Genomic DNA, 24515 nt, shown 5'->3' with positions numbered 1-24515 from the left:
CCAAAGTTTCTGCTGCATTGTACTTTTGAGTAACATTTTGAAACATGTTGTTTTAAGTGTGATTTAGTACAATTCTAGCCATGTACAGTAATAGTAATTTTAAAGTAGATTTAAAGTCATGGGAGTTACAGTAAGTAGGTCCCGATTGCCTCATTTCCCAGAGCATGAGAATGTGAATGAATGTGAACGTGCTGATCGAAAACACGTGTCAGTTAATCGATTCATTTTAAGAGTAACCGATTCGATTATTAATGAACGCTTTCAGTCTGTAACATGTTCATTTTGGTCTTTTTCATTTTAGTTTGCCATTTTTTGCATAGCTCTCCTTGTCAGTGAACAACCAGACGGAAATATTCCTCATGTAACTGTCTACATGACATTTCAATAATCTGATAACTCCATAAATCAGATAATCAAACATTTGGTCGGCATCTAAACATAGGAAATGGACTTTTGTGTGTCAAAGTCAAAGTTGTGTTCCAAAATATAATGTTAAGTTGTGATGCAGTGTGGAATATTGGATTCGCGGATGTTCTTGGTGGTTATATTTATGCATTCTAAAATATTTAACCATAACCAAATACCAAATATTTAACCTCACCAAAAAAGGCAATTTTTCCATAAATGTTACACTTGCAGTAGTGAGTGTAAACTATACTTCTTTTTTCCTACTTGACCTTCCTTGTGTTATGTTATGATGACTGAACACTATTGCAGTCCATTCCTCCATGTTAAGTGGTGATTGTTAATTAGTATTAACAAATACACTGTGGCCCTCCAGTGGTTCATAGTTCTGTATGATATTTAACTTGGTATTCAACAAATAGATGTTCAACAAAAATATGTTTTAGGTACATTCATTTTGTTATGAAAACAATTTGACCATAATTATTTTTCATAGCCAATATTGTATTGAGTAATAAGTACACTAATGTATTCATAACTGGCTTTAGTCACTTTCTCCTGGCACAGGTTCATCACATCATTTTATAGCATTACAACCTCAACATTTTACTCTTACTTAAGCCGGTTGGACCACATTAAAATGCACCAGAATACACGAAAAAGTTCAAATCTCAGTACTCACGCTCAACAACTTAAGACATGTTTGCACACTCACAATAACTCATATAGTCATTTTATTTCATGTATTAATTTCCAGTTGCCAGTTTGATGTGACGGGTTTGGCCTGGTTACTGATGGAGGGGTGGAGTCTGACGACACTGGGGCTTATTGTGGGTAAGTTTACATTTTTATAAACGTTCTGCTGCTAAATCATCTTCTCGTTATTTTTTTACACGAGGAGGAAAACAACTTTTGATAATATAATAATTACGATGATTTAAATTACAATTTTTCAAACTATTTATTTGTTTTGAGAGGAGGTGGGGCATCAGCGCACATAAAATGAAGAGAACAAATGGAGAAAATGAAAGTGGGTGACGGATCCGGCAGATGCGTTGAACACTCTAAGGAGTTCGTGTGAATAATCGCGTTTACTCAATTACACAATTTTTGTAAATTGAGACATAAATTTATAAATTAAAAAAAAATATAAATTATGTCTCTTTATAAATAGAGACATAATTGTACTTGTTATTTAAATTCTATTAAAGTAATTGCACAGCTCTGCTCCTATGGCTGTCAGGATAATTATAACTTTTTAATAATAACAATGAGCTGTATCAAGCAAACATTAAAAAGGAAACTCAATAAACAACCACGCTAACTACAGGATCAACAAAATATACTTACCGTATTTTCCAGAGTAGAAGTCGCACCAGCCAAAAAATGCATAATAGAGAAGAAAAAAACACATATAAGTCGCACTGGAGTATAAGTCGCATTTTTGTGGAAATGTATTTGATAAAATCCAAGACCAAGAACAGACATTTCATCTTGAAATTCAGTTTAAAATAATAACAGATTAGAGTGCATGGTGAATAGGTGTACGTATGCTAACGCTAACACCTTCAGCTACATGAGGCACAGACAGAACTGTGGTAAGTGTCTGGTATGTTAACGTAACATATTAACAGTTATTCAGATAACTATAGCATAAAGAACATGCTAACAAGTTTACCAAAGCATCAGTTTTACCCCAAATCACTAAATCCATTGAATTCTTCTTCCTCTGTGTCACTTCTAAACAACTCCACAAACTCCAGAGGTAGAGGAAGTGCAGATTCTTCTTCTGCGTCGCGTAGAGCCTAGAGCGCCCTCTTGTGTGTGAAAATAATCAACATGTGTCAAAATTTGCTGTCAGACTTTATAACAAACACTGCTAGCCCTGAACACTTGCAAAACTGTCATATTCATGTGCAATTACTGTCGTACTCACATGCAATAATGTCACATTCATGTGCATATAACTGATGTAAATAGAGTGTTTATTTTACCATTATTATTATTAGTATCATCTTGTCTTACGCTAGCTGTTTTTATTTTATTTTACTTTATTTTTCCCCTCCATTCCTTATTAAGAAATGAGAAGTTTTGTCAATAGGAGTTTTTGTCTATAAGAGTTTTTGTTTATAAGAGTTATTCTATTAAGAGTGTTTTTAAACTTCCTATAAGTTATCTGTCCTTTTCCTCTGTATCTACCTGCGTTGCAACAATGACATTTCCCCATGTGTGGACAATAAAGGAATATCTTATCTTATGTGACATGCGGTTGCCAGTGTGAAAATAACAAATAATACCACACGCCCTAGAGTATAAGTCGCACCCCGGCAAAAACTATGAAAAAAGGTGCGACTTGTAGTCCGTTTGGGTGAGTATTTGTGTGTTTGAGTTTTCTCTTGATTCCATATTTTCCTTTCACCTCTGGCACCATACAGCGCATTGGTTTGTGAAATAAAATGTTTTTCACATGTTTTCTCTCCTTACAGTGCTGCCCTCAGTGATTTGTTTTAGCCTCAAAGCTCCTGCTCTGATCGGTTGTGTTTTCATCCATCAAGCCAACGTCACCTGTAAATGGACGAGCGGAGACTCCCACGCCACACGTTACACTCTCAATGTGCGACGAATGACCCCAAAGTAAGTCATTTATGTGAAAAAGCAACAACAAAAATGAATGAAACAAATGAAAATGTGTCTAGGAAAAAGTGTACTTTGTAGGTAAAGAAAATTTAAATGGTAATTGTAATTGTCCAAATAAAAAAAGTGATAATCGCTTTAATTAACCGTATTACCAATTGTTGATCCCAAAAGGGCTCATACAAGAAAGAAAAAAAAAATCACATCATCTTTAGAAATGGTCAGTGTATTCGGCAAACATTTTAGTTCATTTCTTTTAACCTAAGTGTCCCCACAAAGATTATTTGTATTTTTTATTATTTTAAGTAAATATGTAAAGATTACCGTATTTGCCGGACTATAAGTCGCACTGGACTATAAGTTGCACCAGCCAAAAAATGCATAATAGAGAAGAAAAAAAATAAATAAGTCGCACTGGAGTATGAAATGCGGTTGCAAGTGTGAAAATAACAAATAATGTCACATATAAGTTGCTCCGGAATAAGATAAGATAAGATAAGATATTCCTTTATTGTCCCACATGGGGAAATTTCATTGGTGCAACGCAGGTAGATACAGAGGTAGATACAGAAGAACAGATCACTTATAGGAAGTCTGAAAAACACTTTCAGTAGAAGATCTCCTACAAATAAAAACTCCCATAGACAAATAAATAAATACATAAATACCATTGCATGTGATCACGACAGTAATTGCACATGAATATGTGTCACGACAGCACATAGATTGCACATGAATTTCACAGTAATTGCACAGTAATTGCACATATGACAGAATTGCACATCAGTATTAGGTTAGGTCAGTATTGCGAGTGTTCAGTACTAACAGTTTTTGTTACAAAGTCTGACAGCAGCAGGAAGGAAAGACCTACGGAACCTTTCCTTCACACATCGAGGGTGGATCAGTCTCTCACTGAAGCTGCTCTCCAGAGCGGACAGAGTGTCCTGCAGGGGGTGAGACTCATGGTCCAGCATAGATGTATATAAGTATATAAGTATAAATATAAGTATAAGGCACCAACATCCATTTTAGATTCTCATAAAATGCTTCTGTGTTGACTTGTCTCATGAGCAGACTCTGTTCAGACAGGTTTGGTCGTTTTTGGCTGAGAAGGAGGGGCTGAGGACATCGCCAAGTCCTTATGAATATTGTTTAATCTGTCTAACCCTAACCCAAAAATAAGTTGAAATATAGCCGCAAGCGGCAATGATCGGCCCTCGCCACGCCGCCGCCACGCCGCAAGAGGAGGGGGCGCTAACGCGCCCCAATTGTCCTTTTATTACGCCTACTGCTGAATCTGTGACGCTTTCACATCGTCTCCCCTTTGTTTTACCATCAAAAAGCTATTTTATTTTGAATTCTTGGCACAATGTGCGGCTTTGCCGCACAGACACCGTGACTCTTTGAATAAAAATGTGGATAACTTTTGATGGTCCACCCCTGAAGATGAGTCTCACCAAATTTCAGGTTAATATGTCTAACGCCCTAAGAGGAGTTTGTGAAAGTCTAAAGTGTAAACATGTTCTGGCGATTTCCCCATTGGAATAACATGGATTTCGGTCATCGTTACGGCAACGCCATAACAATTATGACATGGGTCTCATTGACTTTTTTGATGGGGATGCTAAAATTGAGTTGTGTGTCAAATTTCATATAATTTCACAAAACTAAACATTTAACCTCCATATAAAATCTGTAGGGGGCGCTGTGGCTCCAAATTAATTTATTTCACTTCAAGTAGGTTTAGGGCAAAGAGTTTAACAACTGATTCTAATTTGACGCAATTCGGACTTTATCTGCGCAAACGGCAGAAATGTTAAATTTGGGAGATTTCTGAGTGTGAAGCGTAAATTTGAACATTTCAAAGATTTGGCGTTTTCCCATTTGTGACAGTATATTTGCAGCTCCACGGCACAGAGACCGTAGCACTTAAAATCAAAATATGGATAACGTTTGATGCCCCGTTTGTGTAGATGATTTTCCCCAAACATGAGTTTGATCGGACAATCGCCCTGGGAGGAGTTCATTAAAGTGTGAAGCATAAAAATGTGGTCATTTTAGAGATATCGCGGTTTTCCCATTTCTGACATATATTTGCGGGTCCGCCACACAGAGACTGTAGCACTTAGAATCAAAATATGGATACGTTTTGATGCCCCACTTGTGTAGATGATATTCTCCAAATATGAACTTGATCGGACAATCGCCCTAGGAGGAGTTCATTAAAGTGTGAAGCGTAAAAATGTGGTGATTTGAGCGATTCTGCGATTTTTCCATAAGGATAACATGGGATGTTTCTGTCATCGCTACGGTTACGCCGTACAAAATATGACTTTGGCTCTCATACTTTTATGATCAGGATGGCAAATTAGAATTTTGTTCAAAATATCATGTCATTTGGAAAAACTATATTGTTTATAGGCCACTCTGAAGGCCAAATAGTCAGAATTCTGGGAAACGTTTACGGCTTCGTCGCACAGAGACCGTAAATGTTATCCTTAAAATTTGGATAACTTTAGATGCCCCACTTGTCTAGAGGACGTACACCGATTTTGAGGTTGGTGGGCAAAACGCACTAGGAGGAGTTCGTTAAAGTGTAAAACATAAAAATGTGGTAATTTGAGAGATTTTGCGGTTTTCCCATAGGGATAACATGGGAGGTTTCTGTCATCGCTACGACTACGCCGTAAAAATTTAGGCATTTTTAGGCCCGAGCCCCAGCAGGGGGAGGGCCTATTGCTCCCGCAACGCTGCCGAAGGCAGCGTTGCAACTGTCTAACCAAACATGCGGGCGCAGCCCGCATGTTTGGTACCCCGTCGCCCCTGGCAAGTACAGTGAACTAGCCCATGCCGAAGGCATGGATCATGCATACTTACTCCTGCTATGACAGAAATAGTCAACAATTAGTGAATGGGCGTAGCCCATTCACTAATTGTTGACAACAGCAGCGCGAAGCGCTGCATTCCTCCAAAAACCCTCCTGGCATCGTCCCGTACGCGAGAATCCATGCCGCAGGCATGGGCCATGCTTGTATCTGCTCAAATCAATGGAAGTCTATGGGGAGTGGGCGGGGCATCCCGACGGAATAGGGAGTGACGAGCGCGTAAGCGCTCGTAATGATGATTCCACCCCATGGCGGCATCGGGAAGGCTTAGAGCTTTCAAACGATGTATCATTTGTTGTTATAGTAAAAACGGCTATATTGTTTTTGCTAAAAATATTATTATTATTATTATTATTATTATTTTTCTTGTTCTTCTTCAGCGCTTTGATCTCTAATTTGACCCCCTGAACATGCTCAAAAACTCACCAAACTTTGCCCAAAATTCAGAATCGGCGAAAAATTTTATTTTTTCTGGGCCATTTTTTTTTTCGTTAAAAAATGGCGCGACAGCGCCACCGACAAAAGTCAAAATACATTGCGCCTATGGGAGACGCCCCGAGGTCAACTTTGGCGTAAAGCTACGAAATTCGGGACACGCATTCCTCTCGTGAGGATAAACAAAAAAAATCATTGTGGCCACGCCCCCAAACTTACCCTATGGCCGCCATCTTCCTTTGAAAATGAAAACAAGCTGAGTTAGCCATTTTGTTTACGTCAAACTTTGACGAACTCCTCCTAGGGCGTTTTGCCCACCGACTTCAAAATCGGCGTACGTCCTCTGGACAAGTGGGGCATCTAAAGTTATTCAATTTTTTGAGATACCTTTTACGGTCTGTGTGCGGCGCAGCCGCAAAGTTGGACAACTTATTTTGGAATATTGCAGGTCTAAAAATTGCTCCCATTTGATCAAAACCAGTCCGATTAGGACCAAATTTGAATCAGTTGTTAAACTTTCTAGTTTGGACCAGTTTAGGCTGACAAAATTGAAATGGCAGTGATAGCGCCCCCTACAGAGTGACCTTTAAATTAACATTGAAGGTCAAAAATTAGTTTTACCAAAATTGTCTAAACTTTACCCAAAATTCTATTTTGCCGTCCCGATCACAAAAGCCAATCACAAAAATGCCTAAATTTTTACGCCGTAGTCGTAGCGATGACAGAAACCTCCCATGTTATCCCTATGGGAAAACCACAAAATCTCTCAAATTACCACATTTTTATGTTTTACACTTTAACGAAGTCCTCCTAGTGCGTTTTGCCCACCAACCTCAAAATCGGTGTACGTCCTCTAGACAAGTGGTGTATCTAAAGTTATCCAAATTTTAAGGATAACTTTTACGGTCTTTGTGCGACGGAGCCGCAAACGTTTCCCAGAATTCTGACTATTTGGCCTTCAGAGTGGCCTATAAACAATAGAGTTTTTCCAAATGACATGATATTTTGAACGAAATTCTAATTTGCCATCCTGATCATACAAGTATGAGAGCCAAAGTCATATTTTGTACGGCGTAACCGTAGCGTTGACAGAAACATCCCATGTTATCCTTATGGGAAAATCGTAGAATCGCTCAAATCACCACATTTTTACGCTTCACACTTTAACAAACTCCTCCTAGGGCGATTGTCCGATCAAGTTCATATTTGGAGAATATCATCTACACAAGCGGGGCATCAAAACTTACCCATATTTTGATTCTAAGTGCTACGGTCTCTGTGTGGCGGACCCGCAAATATATGTCAGAAATGGGAAAACAGCGAAATCTCTAAAATCACCACATTTTTACGCTTCACACTTTAACGAACTCCTCCTAGGCCGATTGCCCGATCAAGCTCATATTTGGGGAAAATCATCTACACAAACGGGGCATCAAAAGTTATCCATATTTTGATTTTAAGTGGTACGGTCTCTGTGCCGTGGAGCTGCAAATATACTGTCACAAATGGGAAAAACGCCAAATCCTTGAAATGTTCACATTTACGCTTCACACTTTAACAAACTCCTCCGTGGGCAATAGCTCGATCAAGCTTTACTTTGGGAAAAATTATCTACACAAGCGCGGCATCAAAAGTTATCCATATTTTCATTCCAAGTGCTACGGTCTCTGTGCGGCGGCGCAGCAAATTTGACTGACACTTGTGTTCATTTGCACTGGATTGGCCATGTCCAATGTGTCGCCGTCTGTCAAGTTCTTTTTTTATTCAACACACAATAAGGGCGCCATCTTTATCAAGTCGAAAGCGCAGAGTCGGAAGGCCGGCGGCCCGCGAGGGCCGTTGGATGCCGCTTGCGGCTTTAATTGTGATTGGCTTTTGTGATCGGGACGGCAAAATAGAATTTTGGGTAAAGTTTAGACAATTTTGGTAAAACTAATTTTTGACCTTCAATGTTAATTTAAAGGTCACTCTGTAGGGGGCGCTATCGCGGCCATTTCAATTTTGTCAGCCTAAACTGGTCCAAACTAGAAAGTTTAACAACTGATTCAAATTTGGTCCTAATCGGACTGGTTTTGATCAAAAGGGAGCAATTTTTAGATCTGCAATATTCCAAAATAAGTTGTCCAACTTTGCGGCCGCGCCGCACACAGACCGTAAAAGGTATCTCAAAAAATTGAATAACTTTAGATGCCCCACTTGTCCAGAGGACGTACGCCGATTCTGAAGTCGGTGGGCAAAACGCCCTAGGAGGAGTTCGTCAAAGTTTGACGTGAACAAAATGGCTAACACAGCTTGTTTTCATTTTCAAAGGAAGATGGCGGGCATAGGGTAAGTCTGGAGGCGTGGCCACAGTAATATTTTTTTTTTGTCCTCACGAGAGGAATGCGTGTCCCGAATTTCGTAGCTCTACGACAAAGTTGACCTCGGGGCGTCTCCCATAGGCGCAATGTATTTTGACTTTTGTCGGTGGCGCTGTCGCGCCATTTTTTAACGAAAAAAAAAATGGCCCAGAAAAAATCAAATTTTTCGCCGATTCTGAATTTTGGGCAAAGTTTGGTGAGTTTTTGAGCATGTTCAGGGGGTCAAATTAGAGATCAAAAAGCAGAAGAACAAGAAAAATTAAAGCCGCAAGCGGCATCCAACGGCCCTCGCGGGCCGCCGGCCTTCCGACTCTGCGCTTTCGACTTGATAAAGATGGCGCCCTTATTGTGTGTTGAATAAAAAAATAACTTGACAGACGGCGACACATTGGACATGGCCAATCCAGTGCAAATGAACACAAGTGTCAGTCAAATTACGAGCGCTTACGCGCTCGTCACTCCCCATTCCGTCGGGATGCCCCGCCCACTCCCCATAGACTTCCATTGATTTGAGCAGATACAAGCATGGCCCATGCCTGCGGCATGGATTCTCGCGTACAGGACAATGCCAGGAGGGTTTTTGGAGGAATGCAGCGCTTCGCGCTGCTGTTGTCAACAATTTGTGAATGGGCTACGCCCATTCACAAATTGTTGACTATTTCTGTCATAGCAGGAGTAAGTATGCATGATCCATGCCTTCGGCATGGGCTAGTTTACTGTACTTGCCAGGGGCGACGGGGTACCAAACATGCGGGCTGCGCCCGCATGTTTGGTCAGACAGTTGCAGGAGCAATAGGCCCTCCGCCCTGCTGGGGCTCGGGCCTAAATATTCGGATGCGAAAACAATGTTTCCCATTTTTCAAATATCATAAACTATACATTTTCGGAAAGCGCTCGCGCTTTCCTACCTCATGGTGTGGGTCCCTGGTCACTGACGGGTACTTTCGTTAATTTTGATTGGGCTCCGCCCACTTTGTGTTTTTGGCCCTCTATACAGTAATAATGTTCAATTTTTGCATTACATGCTTATATGCACGGAACATGCAAGAGATGGGGAACGTATTCGTGAGCTACTTGGCGCAAATGAGTGTTTTATATGGGGATGACGACCGCGAAGCGCTCGTTTAGTGCGCACTTTTGCACGGGCTTCTCCCGTTTACAACAGTAATGTTCCATTTTCCTACTACTAATTAGTATGCACGGGACGTGCATGAGTGAAGGAGTGCGTTAGTGAGTGTTTGGAAGTGGGCGAGCGCTTAGCGCTCGATTTTGTGCGCACTATGTGCGCACTTTCGCAGCTGTGCTTTGCACGGCCTTACGAGATTAATAGGCCTCTCGCCAGCTTGTGGCGCTCAGGCCTAATTGAAATTGAATCGAGACCTGACACGTTCCATAAGCAAACCATAGTTGTCCAAAAGCTATTTTTTCAGAATGGCACAGAAGAATCACCTCTAGAACTTTCTCTTGTTGTTCGATTACAAATGATTTTAAAGGTGAAGGCGTTAAATCTGCATGTTTGATCACGTCCCGATTGAGAAATTCCTTTTTATCTGTTAGTTTTTCTGAAGTGATTATAACAAGGGCTTTTTTTAATTAATAGTTTCAGCTGAGAAGATTTATTGTCAACGTCCAACGTGAAATGCAGTAATTTAATATCACAGAGTTTAGATAAATAACTGCAAAGTTTGTTGTTACATTTTTTTGTATGTGACAAAAATGACATCTGTTTTTGTTGACGTGTTTAAATAATCGCTGTGGGTCATAAATACTGTGAATTAAGCTAAATTTGATGAATTCAAGGGTTTTTGCATTTGAGGAGTGACACGTTTATATATTTGTGTGATAAGAGTTTCCGCTTTGCTAGTATCTTGTCTTTCTGTGTTTGCACTAATCGTGCTGAGGCTTGTTCTTCCTCAGATCCTGTTATCGATGATTGAGTGCTTCATTTTATCTGTCATATTCAGATAAGTAGCCAAAAAAAGTAAGCATGTTATAAACAATGTATTTTAAGTGCATAGGTCAGGTTTACATGTTTTGTTTTCTAATTATTACTTTATTAGGTGAAATGGTAAATATTTATAATACTTGAACTCCAATCAAATGACAGTGACATATTAACTTTGTTTTAGTGAAATGAGTCTAACTTGATATGTATGGCATCCTTCAATCAATCAACCAATCAATCAATCAATCAATAATAGTAGTGCACCATACAAAACATAACTCAAAGTACTTTACAGCTATAAAACACATAAAAACCGTACAAAATAAGTCACAAATACAAAGAGTAAAAGCATGATAAATAGTCAGATTCTCTGTCCTATGCAAAGCTGAAAAGGACTGTTTTGAGCTTGAACATGACTTAAACATGGTCACAGTAGACGTCTCACAACCCGGGAAAGCTTTTCCAGCTGCTTCATGTTAAAACACTGATTCTGACTCTGGCACCAGCAGGAGGCCGGTCCATGTTTAGTCCTGACTCTGACACCAGCAGGAGGCCGGTCCATGTTTAGTCCTGACTCTGGCACCAGCAGGAGGCCGGTCCATGTTTAGTCCTGACTCTGGGCACCAGCAGGAGGCCGGTCCATGTTTAGTCCTGACTCTGGGCACAAGCAGGAGGCCGGTCCATGTTTAGTCCTGACTCTGGGCACCAGCAGGAGGCCGGTCAATGTTTAGCCCTCACTCTGGCACCAGCAGGAGGCCGGTCCATGTTTAGTCCTGACTCTGGGCACCAGCAGGCGGCCAGTCCATGTTTAGTCCTGACTCTGGCACCAGCAGGAGGCCGGTCCATGTTTAGTCCTGACTCTGGGCACCAGCAGGCGGCCGGTCCATGTTTAGTCCTGACTCTGGACCAGCAGGAGGCCGGTCCATGTTTAGTCCTGACTCTGGGCACAAGCAGGAGGCCGGTCCATGTTTAGTCCTGACTCTGGCACCAGCAGGAGGCCGGTCCATGTTTAGTCCTGACTCTGGGCACCAGCAGGAGGCCGGTCCATGTTTAGTCCTGACTCTGGCACCAGCAGGAGGCCGGTCCATGTTTAGTCCTGACTCTGGGCACAAGCAGGAGGCCGGTCCATGTTTAGTCCTGACTCTGGCACCAGCAGGAGGCCGGTCCATGTTTAGTCCTGACTCTGGGCACCAGCAGGAGGCCGGTCCATGTTTAGTCCTGACTCTGGCACCAGCAGGAGGCCGGTCCATGTTTAGTCCTGACTCTGGCACTAGCAGGAGGCCGGTCCATGTTTAGTCATGACTTTGGCACCAGCAGGAGGCCGGTCCATATTAATTCCTGACTCTGGCACCAGCAGGAGGCCGGTCCATGTTTAGTCCTGACTCTGGCACCAGCAGGAGGCCGGTCCATGTTTAGTCCTGACTCTGGGCACCAGCAGGAGGCCGGTCCATGTTTAGTCCTGACTCTGGGCACAAGCAGGAGGCCGGTCCATGTTTAGTCCTGACTCTGGGCACCAGCAGGAGGCCGGTCCATGTTTAGTCCTCACTCTGGCACCAGCAGGAGGCCGGTCCATGTTTAGTCCTGACTCTGGGCACCAGCAGGCGGCCGGTCCATGTTTAGTCCTGACTCTGGCACCAGCAGGAGGCCGGTCCATGTTTAGTCCTGACTCTGGGCACCAGCAGGAGGCCGGTCCATGTTAATTCCTGACTCTGCCACCAGCAGGAGGCCGGTCCATGTTTAGTCCTGACTCTGGCACCAGCAGGAGGCCGGTCCATGTTTAGTCCTGACTCTGGCACCAGCAGGAGGCCGGTCCATGTTTAGTCCTGACTCTGGCACCAGCAGGAGGCCGGTCCATGTTTAGTCCTGACTCTGGCACCAGCAGGAGGCCGGTCCATGTTTAGTCCTGACTCTGGCACCAGCAGGAGGCCGGTCCATGTTTAGTCCTGACTCTGGCACCAGCAGGAGGCCGGTCCATATTTAGTCCTGACTCTGGCACCAGCAGGAGGCCGGTCCATGTTTAGTCCTGACTCTGGCACCAGCAGGAGGCCGGTCCATGTTTAGTCCTGACTCTGGCACCAGCAGGAGGCCGGTCCATGTTTAGTCCTGACTCTGGCACCAGCAGGAGGCCGGTCCATGTTTTTAGTCCTGACTCTGGCACCAGCAGGAGGCCGGTCCATGTTTAGTCCTGACTCTGGCACCAGCAGGAGGCCGGTCCATGTTTAGTCCTGACTCTGGCACCAGCAGGAGGCCGGTCCATGTTTAGTCCTGACTCTGGACCAGCAGGAGGCCGGTCCATGTTTAGTCCTGACTCTGGCACCAGCAGGAGGCCGGTCCATGTTTAGTCCTGACTCTGGCACCAGCAGGAGGCCGGTCCATGTTTAGTCCTGACTCTGGCACCAGCTGGAGGCCGGTCCCAGAGTCTGAGATGGTTCATATGGAACTAACTTGTCCGATATGTACTTTGGTGCGAGGCCATCACACTGTGCCTTTGATTCTGATCATGTTTTTTAAATGGTCAAATGCTGCTGTTGTTATTGATTTCATGAGGCTGTTGAAGTTTAAATCTGGGTCCAATATTTCTCCTAAATTTCTCACTTGATTAGAAGGTTTCAGAACACTTTCTCTTTGTTTTGTTTTTGTTTTGCGTAATTGTGATATGACACACACTGTTACACGTCAACAGACCTAACGGCAGCATGTAGAGGTGGAATATAGACGTGGGAACTAGCTCCAATCATAGCTGAGTCGGGGAGTTTGTCAACCTGTTTACCATTGCAAATAGGTCACGCAAGTTATTACGTCAATTTACAATAATTCAGAAAAATACCTCTCTTTTTCTGCATAAGATTTGGTTAAACACAAACAGTTTTTCTTTATAGATCTCATGATAATACGTCATAAGGCGCTGGTACAACTAGCAGCCCGGTGTAAACGCTCCTCTTTTTTCTCACACTTATTGTGCTTTATCTGCTATATTTTTTAATTATTTTGTAAATATTTTTTTTCTATTTTACTGTACGATAGGGACACGCGCTGGAATCGTTTTTAATTCAACTGTTTTTGAAATTTTTCGGCTGGATTTGAGCGTTTTTCGTTGTGTTGTTGTGACCTGCGTTGCACCAATGAAATTTCCCCATGTGGGACAATAAAGGAATATCTTATCTTATCTTATAAACCTGGGAGTCTGACTTGTGCCATTTAAATAAAAAAAAGTTGTAATAATGGCTAGTTAGAAAGACTAAAAGCCAATTCAAGAAGCTCTATATCACAAATATGGGAACAAATGACGAGGTTGATCATTTGTGGTTTTGTTGTATTTCCAGGAGTACTGAGAAGCTCTGGACCTGTTCCACGCGGAGCACCAGCTGCACAGTGGTGATGGAGTCGGTCAACTACAACTTCTGCATCAACGTCACGGCCCACAGTCGTCATGGCAACGTCACGACTGCGCAGCGGTGTCAGCCGGGTATCAAAGAAAGTAAGGAACGTTTCACCATATTTAATGTTGTTATTTTAATACTTAACTAGTGTAATAAACTTTACTAAAGAAAAATAAATAAAAACAAACCTATTAATAAGATAAGATATTCCTTTATTGTCAACACATGGGGAAATTTCATTGTTGCAACGCAGGTAGATACAGAGGAAAGGGACAGATCACTTATAGGAAGTTTAAAAAACACTCTTAATAGAAGAACTCTTATAAACAAAACTCTTATAAACAAAAACTCCTATAGACAAAACCTCTCATATCTTAATAAGGAATGGAGGGGAAAAATAAAGATAAAATAAAATAAAAACAGCTAGCGTAAGACAAGATAATACTAATAATAATGGTAAAATAAACATTCTATTTTCATCAGTTATATGCACATGAATGTGACATCTAATCTATTATTTACTTATAAGTGCAGCCTGGGTTTTTATTGTTTACCTTGAAAAATATGCATCCCTGCTGTGAGTCGCCTTTCCACAGATCCGGAAACTCCCCTGGGTTGTCTCCATGGCGATAGATGGGTTTAATGTCATATTGTGGAACATTTGAGGCAACGCAGCCACATGTCCATGGAGAAAAATAGTACCTAAGCTACTCTGAGTGAAAACCATAAAACATAAATATAAATAAAATATGAAAGAACTTGGTAGAGATGCTCATACGTCTTTTATATTCGCCCAATGACCAGAAAGCGAGCAGTTCGAATCCCACTGTTATTATAATTATTTCATGCTCTTATATACTGTACCTTTTACCCTTTGACTTCATATTTTCTGTTTTGTTTTGTTTTTTTCCAGTTATGTTGCGTCCAGTGACATTAAACGACATCACCCGAGTTGACGGTCGACCGCGATGTCTGACCCTGAACTGGGGAAAAGAAGAGATTTTCTTTCTGGTCTCCAACAGTCGGATCAAAGCGGGAAAGTTGGAGTCTCAAATAGAGTTCAAAGCACATGGACAGGTGTGTGAGAGAAAGGGTTTGGGGGAAATATCTAATTGTGGTTTTAGGTAGATATTACAATTACAATTCGATATTACAATCAATGCTCAGTCCACAGTGCATATTCTAAACACTAACGGGTATTTAAGTCGGTGCTAAACCAATTGTCTCGTCCATTTCAGCACAGAACGTCATGGAAACGGAGTACTTGCTTTCTCTGGAGGAACATTTCAGTCTTTCAAACCTCTTTATTAATTTATTTTTTACATTTTTGGTTCTAAATGAGGGAATTCTATACCCACAATACTCAAAACCCAACTTGAATTATGTCAAAAGAATAATCAAGATAAGATAATAGTGTTTATTTGTCATTTGGAAATTCCAGTGCAGAGAAATAGAAATATGCGATAAAAAATAAACTTAAATCTAACACACACTGTGCAAGAAGGGTAATTGATCCCCATTAAGCAGGTACATTACACTGTATGTGGTAAATTACTGTGAAAAGTATGTGCCGCAAATAAAAAAACAACAAAATCGTCCGCGGACAGTTTAGTTTTCCATATTGTACTGTTTAGTTTTGCTCTTTTCTACTACAGCCGGGTGCGAGATTGGCAAACGTGACCGTGACCGACTTCAGTTTCGTGGCCTGCCTCTTCAGCCCAGACACCGAGTACAACGTGAGGCTGCGGCACCGTTACCGCAGCGACGGGAGCGTCTGGAGCCGGTGGAGCAACGAGCGCCGGGGCAGGACAGGAGAGGACGGTACGAGGAAAATACCGAGCGAATCGGGCAAACACACCTTCTACTTCTACTTCTACTGCGTCCAAAACTCTAGTCACGCTTCATACACAACGCTCCGCCTCCTGCTTGTTGTTATTGCTTTGCACGGACTGTTTCACTACAAATTTACCATTCATTCTTACTTTGGGCGGGTGGATCTGTTTTAATAACCTTTACCTCTTCGTTCAGCTCCATCATCAGGCCCAATCTTCTGGAGGCGAGTGATTCACAAAGACGGATCCAGGCTTGCCTCTCTTCTGTGGAAGGTAATGGGCTCGATCCGGTGATCACTGGGATAAACGGCCGAGCGTATATTAACATTACGTCACTGAATGACATGTGAGTTTATTTTATTCCTCCCAAAAGTTATGAGCAAACATCCCCAAACTGCACGACTCGTCTCGATAAGTTGTAATTTGAGGAAAGCAGACGAGGAAAACAATAATACAGTGTAATGTGAGTTGTGTAATTGGCGGGAGTAAAGGCTTTAGTAAGTAGGGAGGATAATAAACTGGGATTTTGGGGACTCTCTAGAACAGGGGTGGGCAAACTACGGCCCGCGGGCCACATGTGGCCCGTTTGTCTTTATAATCCGGTCCGCCAAGCCAAACATGCAAAGTAATATTTAAAAAAAAAAATAATTCTTTTTTTGCCTTCAAGCATCTGTCTGCACTTGTATCTTTAATAAATATGACGTGAAATGAATTAAATAATAGATTCAACAGCCTATATTTGACAGAAAAGTTATATTTTATTTGATATTTAATTTTTTAAAGATATTTTTTCCACACCAATGATCGCGGGCCGGCCCTCTGCTACTTGCCTGGATTCGAATATGGCTCTCGGAGGAAAATAATTGCCCACCCCTGCTCTAGACCCCACAACTGCACGATTCACTGAGAATTCATTCAACACTTTAAGAAAGCATAATTGTTTCTATTTTACTCAATTCAATCTTCCACAAAGCGTTTGTTTGGGTTGATTTAATCTACAATGGAATTAAAAACATTTTACCTCACCTCATTTATACATAAATTCTTCATACAATGTGTTTATACAAACTTATCACACTTTAGCATTTAGTGTTTTGCTTTGTTTTATTAATACATAAGTCAATGTATTTATTCAGTAAAAGTTATCTTAGTAAAAGTAAAAGCGATATAAAAGTTAATGCAATCGTCAAAGTATTAAACAACAAACATAACATAGTGTCTGTTTTTCAGCCTTTGGCTCACTATTTGGCCAATGGGAGAGTCCTTTTCTACAACGTGACCTGTTTGGATGGAAATACACATGTTATTCCGGATAAAGGAAACTGCAGTAGTTTGGATATTTCACACACTTCCTGTGCCTTAAAACTGCCTTTGGGACGCTGCTCCTGCTCCATCTCTGCCTCCACCGCGGTCGGAACATCACCTAAAGCCTGGCTATGGTTCAATGGAGCGAAAGAGAACGGTAAATGTTCCTGACGATGGTACTTTGAGCTTGAAAATGTACAATTAGTAACTATACTTGTTTTAGTTATAATTGTATGCACACTTCTTACAATACTCTATGCATACTACTGTGTTGCAGGTATGGCAAGTTCATGTCTTCCCTGTGAAATCAATAAAGTTCTATATCCCTTCACTATGTAACTTTTCTAATGGAGGGTCATCTGTTTCTAATTGTGACTCAGTTTGGAAGGATGGCTCGTGCGGTAATAATTACTCACAGTTTTACAACCGTGAAGTTGCAGTTTATAAGGAATGTAGAAAAACAAAACTTAAAAATGACAAGAAGTAGAGCTCAGTTCTAACACTTAAGCCCTCTGTGATGTCATCAAAAGGCGACGTGCTATTGAAAACACACTTTACACTTTACTTACAGTTTAAACGTTCCTTCAACAAAATAAATATGTTGTCAGGTTATATTTATTGTCAAATCATATTTGTTGTGCATTTTATATGGATTTTGGCCCCTGTTTACAGGATGGTTGCTAGGTAACTGTTACCTATGTCATATTTGTGCCCATGTCCAACCAGGGAGTACAATTATAAACTTTATGAAAATGGTCAAACTGGGGACAAAAAGGCAAAATGTTTAGTAAAATCTGAAACTTTTGGCTAAAACGTTACATACTATGCCTTTTAAGTAAATTGTTGTGAACTTTGTAAAGAATTGTGTTGATATTGATATGAACAGAAGCAACAAAATTGATTAATATTTTTTTATAGTAATTTATTTTTATATTTTGGCTTGCTCAAACTTGGGTCTTAAACTCAAAACCCTTTAGCTGGCTGTCACTGGCTGAACATGCAAAACATAAAACTCTTAATCATTTCAGCAGGACTTAGACTTACTTGTATTTACAGTCCAGTTCAAGTGGTAAAGTGGAATTGAAAGTACTCTAAAATTCAGTGAAGAGAAAGTTAAAAATATCCCCTACATGTTTAATAGGAAAATAAAATAAAAAATAGACATATATGCATTATTACTGTGTGAGGGCTCACAACTCCACAGATCTGACCTGTAACTTGACCCGGTGTCTTCACTTGTTTGTCTCCACGGTCGGCTCCACAGGACCCTTCACCAGAAAAGTTACATGTAGATTTGCCCGTAGTGAGGACAATTGTAGCTCTAGTTTTGCTTTTCCCTTTGGACAAATGTCACTTGATGAATGTATTTTACTGCTTGTGACGCATTTCCCATGAATTCATAATCATAAAGTGTCATTGATAATTCCTCACTAATGTTTTGCATGTTTTGTATACATTCTGTGGTTTTGTACGTCACATCTCTCCCTCACTTCCTGTTCAATCCTAAATACAGAACAGTAAACGATACATGGGACGCACACAAACAAGAAATTATAATATTCAGATTTAGAAGTAATTCATGTATTCATAACCTCCATCTAATCTTTTCAGAGCGTCCTCCTCCGAGCAGCTTGAGCGTCACTGCGGTCCACGACAGACGTCTGGATTTAACCTGGGCTCCTCCTCCGTCTACGGCCGGAGTGTCGCCGAGCGCCTTTGTCGTGGAGTGGGTCGTCGTGACGCAGGAAAACGACACCTCCCTTCACTGGGAACGAGTGAACGGCTCGACCACAGCTGTGATCACAGGTAAATACAGTCAATGTTGTCAGATACGGTCATGTTTCATTTATTAAAGTTTGATTTCATTCTTTAAAACACATTAAAATGGCTTTCAGTTTAAATTTGATCAACACGAACAAGACAAAAGCAGGCGAAATGTGTTCTTCCAAAAGTCACATCTCTCCATTAAATAGACCCAAACTGTGCTTGCCGGTGGCACAGTGGATAATTGCGTTGCACATGCCATATCATGTGCAATTACTGTCGTACTCACATGCAATAGTGTCACATTCGTGTGCATATAACTGATGAAAATATAGTGTTTATTTTACCATTATTATTAGTATTATCTTGTCTTACGCTAGCTGTTTTATTTTTAATTTTATTTATTTATTTATTTATGTATTTATTTATTTGTTTATTTATTGATTTATTGATTTATTGATTTATTGATTTATTTGTATTTATTTTTTATTTTGATTTATTTATTTATTTAATGTATTTTTATTTTATTTTTCCCCTCCATTCCTTATTAGGAAATGAGAGGTTTTGTCTATAGGAGTTTTTGTTTATAAGAGTTTTGTTTATAAGAGTTCTTCTATTAAGAGTGTTTTTTTAAACTTCCTATAAGTTATCTGTCCTTTTCCTCTGTATCTACCTGCGTTGCAACAATGAAATTTCCCCATGTGTGGACAATAAAGGATTATCTTATACTTCCCCTCTCTCGCCGCTGTTCTGTCTAATAAATATTATGATACTGACAATTTTCAATAAGCATTATGAGGTCTAGTTGTCCAGACGTTTTGGAATATTTGTGTGCGACAGTTCGATGAGGAATTACATCAACTTGAATTTAAATAACTGCATCTCGATTCGACAATATTCTTCTATAATTTCATGATGTCAACTTTACAGCTGTATTTATTCATTCACCACACGCATTTGTTTACTCGCTATATAGTTCCCTCAATGTTCGTCTGTGACCTTTGTGCTATTAGGAACGTTCACCTCCCCAAGATGTGATGTTGCAATATGAACATATGGTATTAATGTGTTTTTGACAGATGGAGTGGAGCCATTCAAACGGTTTGCAGTTTCTGTGAGAGCGCTTTATGCTAATGAGGGAGCTGGACAAAGCGAAACAGAGTACGTCTACACACGGCAAGGAGGTATTTAAAATGGGGCCTTGAACTTTTATTCTAAATGATTATACTCTAATGCTGTATTAAGTGTAATACATGTTCCATCTGCTGAGTGCAAGATGAGCTATTTCCAACTTAGTCATAAATATTCAGTGCTTCCACCTACTTCATTTAGACGCCTCATAGCCATTTTCTTTTTTACCACTGAGTCAACTTATTGTGCAATAGCATATGTTGATCTTGCGTCATGGGGTTTATTTATCGCTTTATCTGACTCGCTCATTCAAAGTTGCCATTTGCAAAATAGCTCACACAGATGAATAGATTTTGAAGTTTTCTCTTAAGCTTTGTTTTGTTGTTGCTGTGTTTTTTCTTTCCTTTGACACTCAGAAGTCCTGCTCTCTGTGACCAAAGCTCTCTGTTCACTGCAATTGGGGTTCAGACTTTACTTTACATCTTAATCTGGAATGTGAAAATATACACAGCGATACATTTTGGATAAATGTACAATATGTGGGCTTTCTGATCCTGCTGTCACGTGTGCACAAGCCTGTTGAGATGTGATTGTGACGTGTGTATGAGAAAACAATGCTTTTCACGTGTGTTGGTACAGCGCCCTCCGCTGGCCCCGTGGTGCAGGTGCAGGCCGATGGTGGGACAGTGAAGCTCAGTTGGACTTTACCAGTGGAGCAGCTTCATGGGTTTATTACAAACTACATACTTCACTATGGAACTGACAAAAGTAAGTGAAGTCCCTGGGAAATGTGTTGCTTCCTTTAAACTATTTTTTTTGCTTGAACTATTCTAGTTTGCAAGGATTATGTGGTTTCCTGTGTCTTTTATAGTTGTATTTATTCTTGTATTACATACTTTGCTTTTTAATTTTTAACATTTATAAAAAGAAGAAGTTTTTTTTTTTTAAATTGTTTTCGAGTATTTCTTGTATTAGGGTTTTGCTGTATATACTATATTGTACTTACACCTATCTTTGTTATTGTTACGCATATTTTACTGTGCATGCCCTTATTCTGGCATAGTCCATATTATTATTATTCATAGTTTTGTGTTGTACCTTACATCCTTCATTTTCTTCACAATGGCAATGACAATGGCAATAAAACGTTCTAGCAATTGTTTTTTGTTTGTTTTAAATAGTATTCTGTGCAGCGCTTTGGAAAAGTTTCACTTCACAAGATGTGCAATATAAGTAAAGTGTATAGGATTATTTATTTATTTATTGTATTTATTGTATTTATTGTATTTATTGTATTTATTGTATTTATTTTATTTATTTTATTTATTTTATTTATTTTATTTATTTTATTTATTTTATTTATTTTATTTATTTTTATTTTATTTTTTTATTTATTTATTTATTTATTTATTTATTTATTTATTTATTAGAAGCTATTTGAGTTCCTGGTTAATAACTGGCTTTGAAATAATTTCTACTCGTTTGTATTGATTCTATTGCCATAAATCTGAACGCTCTTAGCACAGGCACAATTCTTTTTACAGTTTTACATCACAACAAATGGACTATTTTAACACATTTTCTCTCTTTGTGTGTGTGTGTTCAGGAGTGGTTTTGCCTGGTGATGTGGAGCAGTACTCTCTGTCGTTGCCTCCGGGTCACTATGAGTTCTGCATGCAGGCCAGTACAGAGGCCGGGGAAGGAGTGATGGGACCGACCACCAGTGTGCACATAGGTGAATATTAAACAATATTAAACAACATTAAATACAATTTCATTCTCATTACGACTGACCTGTGTTCATTTATTTCAGGCCCAGAAGAAATCAACATCTTAATAACCGCCGTTATTTCCATTGGCCTAATTTCACTGGTGCTGATGCTTATGGCCTGTTTGGTACAAAATAAAATGTAAGTTAGCAACTTTATTCACATTTGTCTTGATTTTAATGTGATTGCGTTAAATATCTTCTAAATTGGGTTTTGTTTTGTTTAGAGTAAAGGGAAGGCTTTTCACAGACGTCCCAAACCCGTCCCGCAGCAGCCTGGCCAAATGGAGCCCTGAAATCGAAACGGTAAAAGCTAAAATAATTTGATATAATCTAGATTTAATTCTTTCTAGATTTTTTTTTTGCAAAGTGTTGCTGCATTTTTGTATCTTTGTGGCAAAATGGATTGTAACCTCTTGTGACAGGTATGAGATACAGAATAATGGCATAAGAATAGGCAAGCACATGTGAATAGTCGTAGAAGTTGCAGTATTTGTAAGTATAGTAGCCTTAAATTACTTATGTACATGTAATAATTTCGGTACATTGAACTTCTGTTAAATCATTAGTAATGTCTCACGCACACACAAGCTGGCGTACCTCATTTTGAAACCGCAGCAGGAAAAAGTAGGTACTTGGCACATAATAATATGATGTAATATACATTTTTTGGGGTGTGCGCGGCTTTAGAACAGCTTCTTTCAGCCAGCGAAACTAAACTGGGGCTAGCTGTCAAGTATATCTCTTCACCATCACAGTCTTTTGACCCAGTGAAGCACTCGTGTTCCTACCTCTTTTCTAAAATACTTCATTATTAGATGCAAACAGCTCTCTGGGATCTCATTTTGTCACAAAGAACAGCTTTTAGGGGAAAACACACAATTTAATCATTTAAAAAACCCTCTTTAAATCATTCTTATGTCATTTTCTGTTTTTAAGGCTATGATGTCTACTGATTACGACGTGAAATACTCTGAAGTGGTGTTGCTCGGCGATCGAGAAAGGGACGACTATGAATCGGACCAGGACCAAACCTTGTGTTACCACGACGCTCGCTCTGATCCACAGACTTACCATCCCTTCAGACGTGGAACAAAGTACCACGAAAACCAAAGGGCCACAAATACGACAAACTTCACCTCCTGTCCTACAGTGTACTCCTCTGTGCTGCTGTCCAAGGCCGAACCACCATCAGAACTACAGCGCTACAGCTTTCCCAACGTGACAGACTTGGACCAGCCGCTAGGAGGCGCTAGTGAGCTGTTTAGCGCAAGCACAAAAAACATTCCTGTCCCATTTGACCTAAAACAGCCCTGTGACGTGGTTTGTCCATATGATTTTACATCCGCCCCCCTGCTCACGTCAGGCTCTTCCTTTCAACACATTTCTGCCTCAAGTTTACATTTTCCTGATTTAAACTTCAATGATTTAATTAATCTATCACAAGGTTTAATACAAAGTGACCCGTACTTGCCAGTTTAACACGGATTTCAGTGGTTTGGCTTTGTAAATGAGGTAAAACTATATTGCTTGCTTTAGATATATATAAAAAAGCAACAATTCCACAATTATTTAATAAGATAAGATATGATATTCCTTTATTGTCCACACATGGGGAAATTTCATTGTTGCAACGCAGGTAGATACAGAGGAAAAGGACAGATAACTTGTAGGAAGTTTAAAAAACACTCTTAATAGAAGAACTCTTAAACAAAACTCTGATAAACAAAAACTCCTATAGACATAACCTCTCATTTCCTAATAAGGAATGGAGGGGAAAAATAAAGATAAAATAAAATAAAAACAGCGTAAATAACTTTATAGACAATATTATTAGTCATAAGAAAATTACAATGTGCACAATATGACTTCACCTGCTTCTCCCTTGAAGATTTTATCACCTGGCCTAGAACTTCTCTTCATGTAGACCACCAGCAAGTTACAGGTCAGATCTGTGGAGAGGCAAGCGCACTCACAGTCAGTGTTGGGTGTATCTAGTGATTCCTAGTTTGTTACTTATAGGACACAGAACAACATCCTAAACAAGGAGCATGCTGAATGTGCTAAAAGTATACAACCCTTAAAACATGACTTAAACCTCAAAGTCTGAGGTGAGCAGCTTGTAGCAGCGTCGTGGAGATGTTTCTCATTTGTGTTGATTGTAAAATAAATAGGAGTAATAGGGGTAAAAAAGAAAATAAAGCTACATTTCTGTCTGTAATGTTTATGACATGAATGAATCTGTTTTTGCCTTTATGCCTCATTTTTTCATGTCATGAATGATCCTCACTCACATTGACTTAATGTGTTATTGTTTGTGGTAAGATAAAGCAAATTTCAAAGGAAAATTACGATTTAGACTACGAAAAAGTTGAAATCAAATAATGTCGTTTGTATTTTAAAGTTTGATATGAACACAGTCATTTTTTTTTTATTAAGACAATAAAGATAAGATAAGATAATCCTTTATTGTCCACACATGGGGAAATTTCATTGTTGCAACGCAGGAAGATACAGAGGAAATAGACAGATAACTTATTGGAAGTTTGAAAAACACTCTCAATAGAAGAACTCTTATAAACAAAAACTCCTATAGACAAAACCTCCCATTTCCCAACAAGGGATGGAGGGGGAAAATAAATTAAAATTAAAAATAAATCAAATGAAAATA

The 24515-nt window shown here is 39.9% G+C and overlaps 1 protein-coding gene across 1 annotated transcript; it reads left to right on the top strand.

Moving 5' to 3' along the window:
• The first annotated feature begins 1167 nt into the window (after positions 1-1167).
• On the top strand, positions 1168-24020 carry LOC140370910 (interleukin-6 receptor subunit beta). The gene is made up of 14 exons (XM_072458189.1): positions 1168-1239; positions 2892-3039; positions 13991-14142; positions 14958-15121; positions 15700-15865; positions 16073-16149; positions 17107-17338; positions 18793-18987; positions 20025-20129; positions 20716-20844; positions 21683-21811; positions 21890-21986; positions 22072-22150; positions 22784-24020. Exons 1-14 carry the CDS (start codon positions 1200-1202, stop codon positions 23324-23326), a joined length of 2256 nt encoding a protein of 751 aa, XP_072314290.1. The 5' UTR covers positions 1168-1199; the 3' UTR covers positions 23327-24020.
• The last annotated feature ends 495 nt before the right edge of the window (positions 24021-24515 follow it).

This window comes from Eucyclogobius newberryi, unplaced genomic scaffold (assembly GCF_026437365.1).
Source record: "Eucyclogobius newberryi isolate DKJ021-1_F unplaced genomic scaffold, fEucNew1.0.hap1 SCAF_21, whole genome shotgun sequence".
Classification (NCBI taxonomy): Eukaryota; Metazoa; Chordata; class Actinopteri; order Gobiiformes; family Gobiidae; genus Eucyclogobius; species Eucyclogobius newberryi.
The sequence above is the reverse complement of the archived record's forward strand: the minus strand, read 5'-3'. Positions and strand labels throughout refer to the sequence as shown.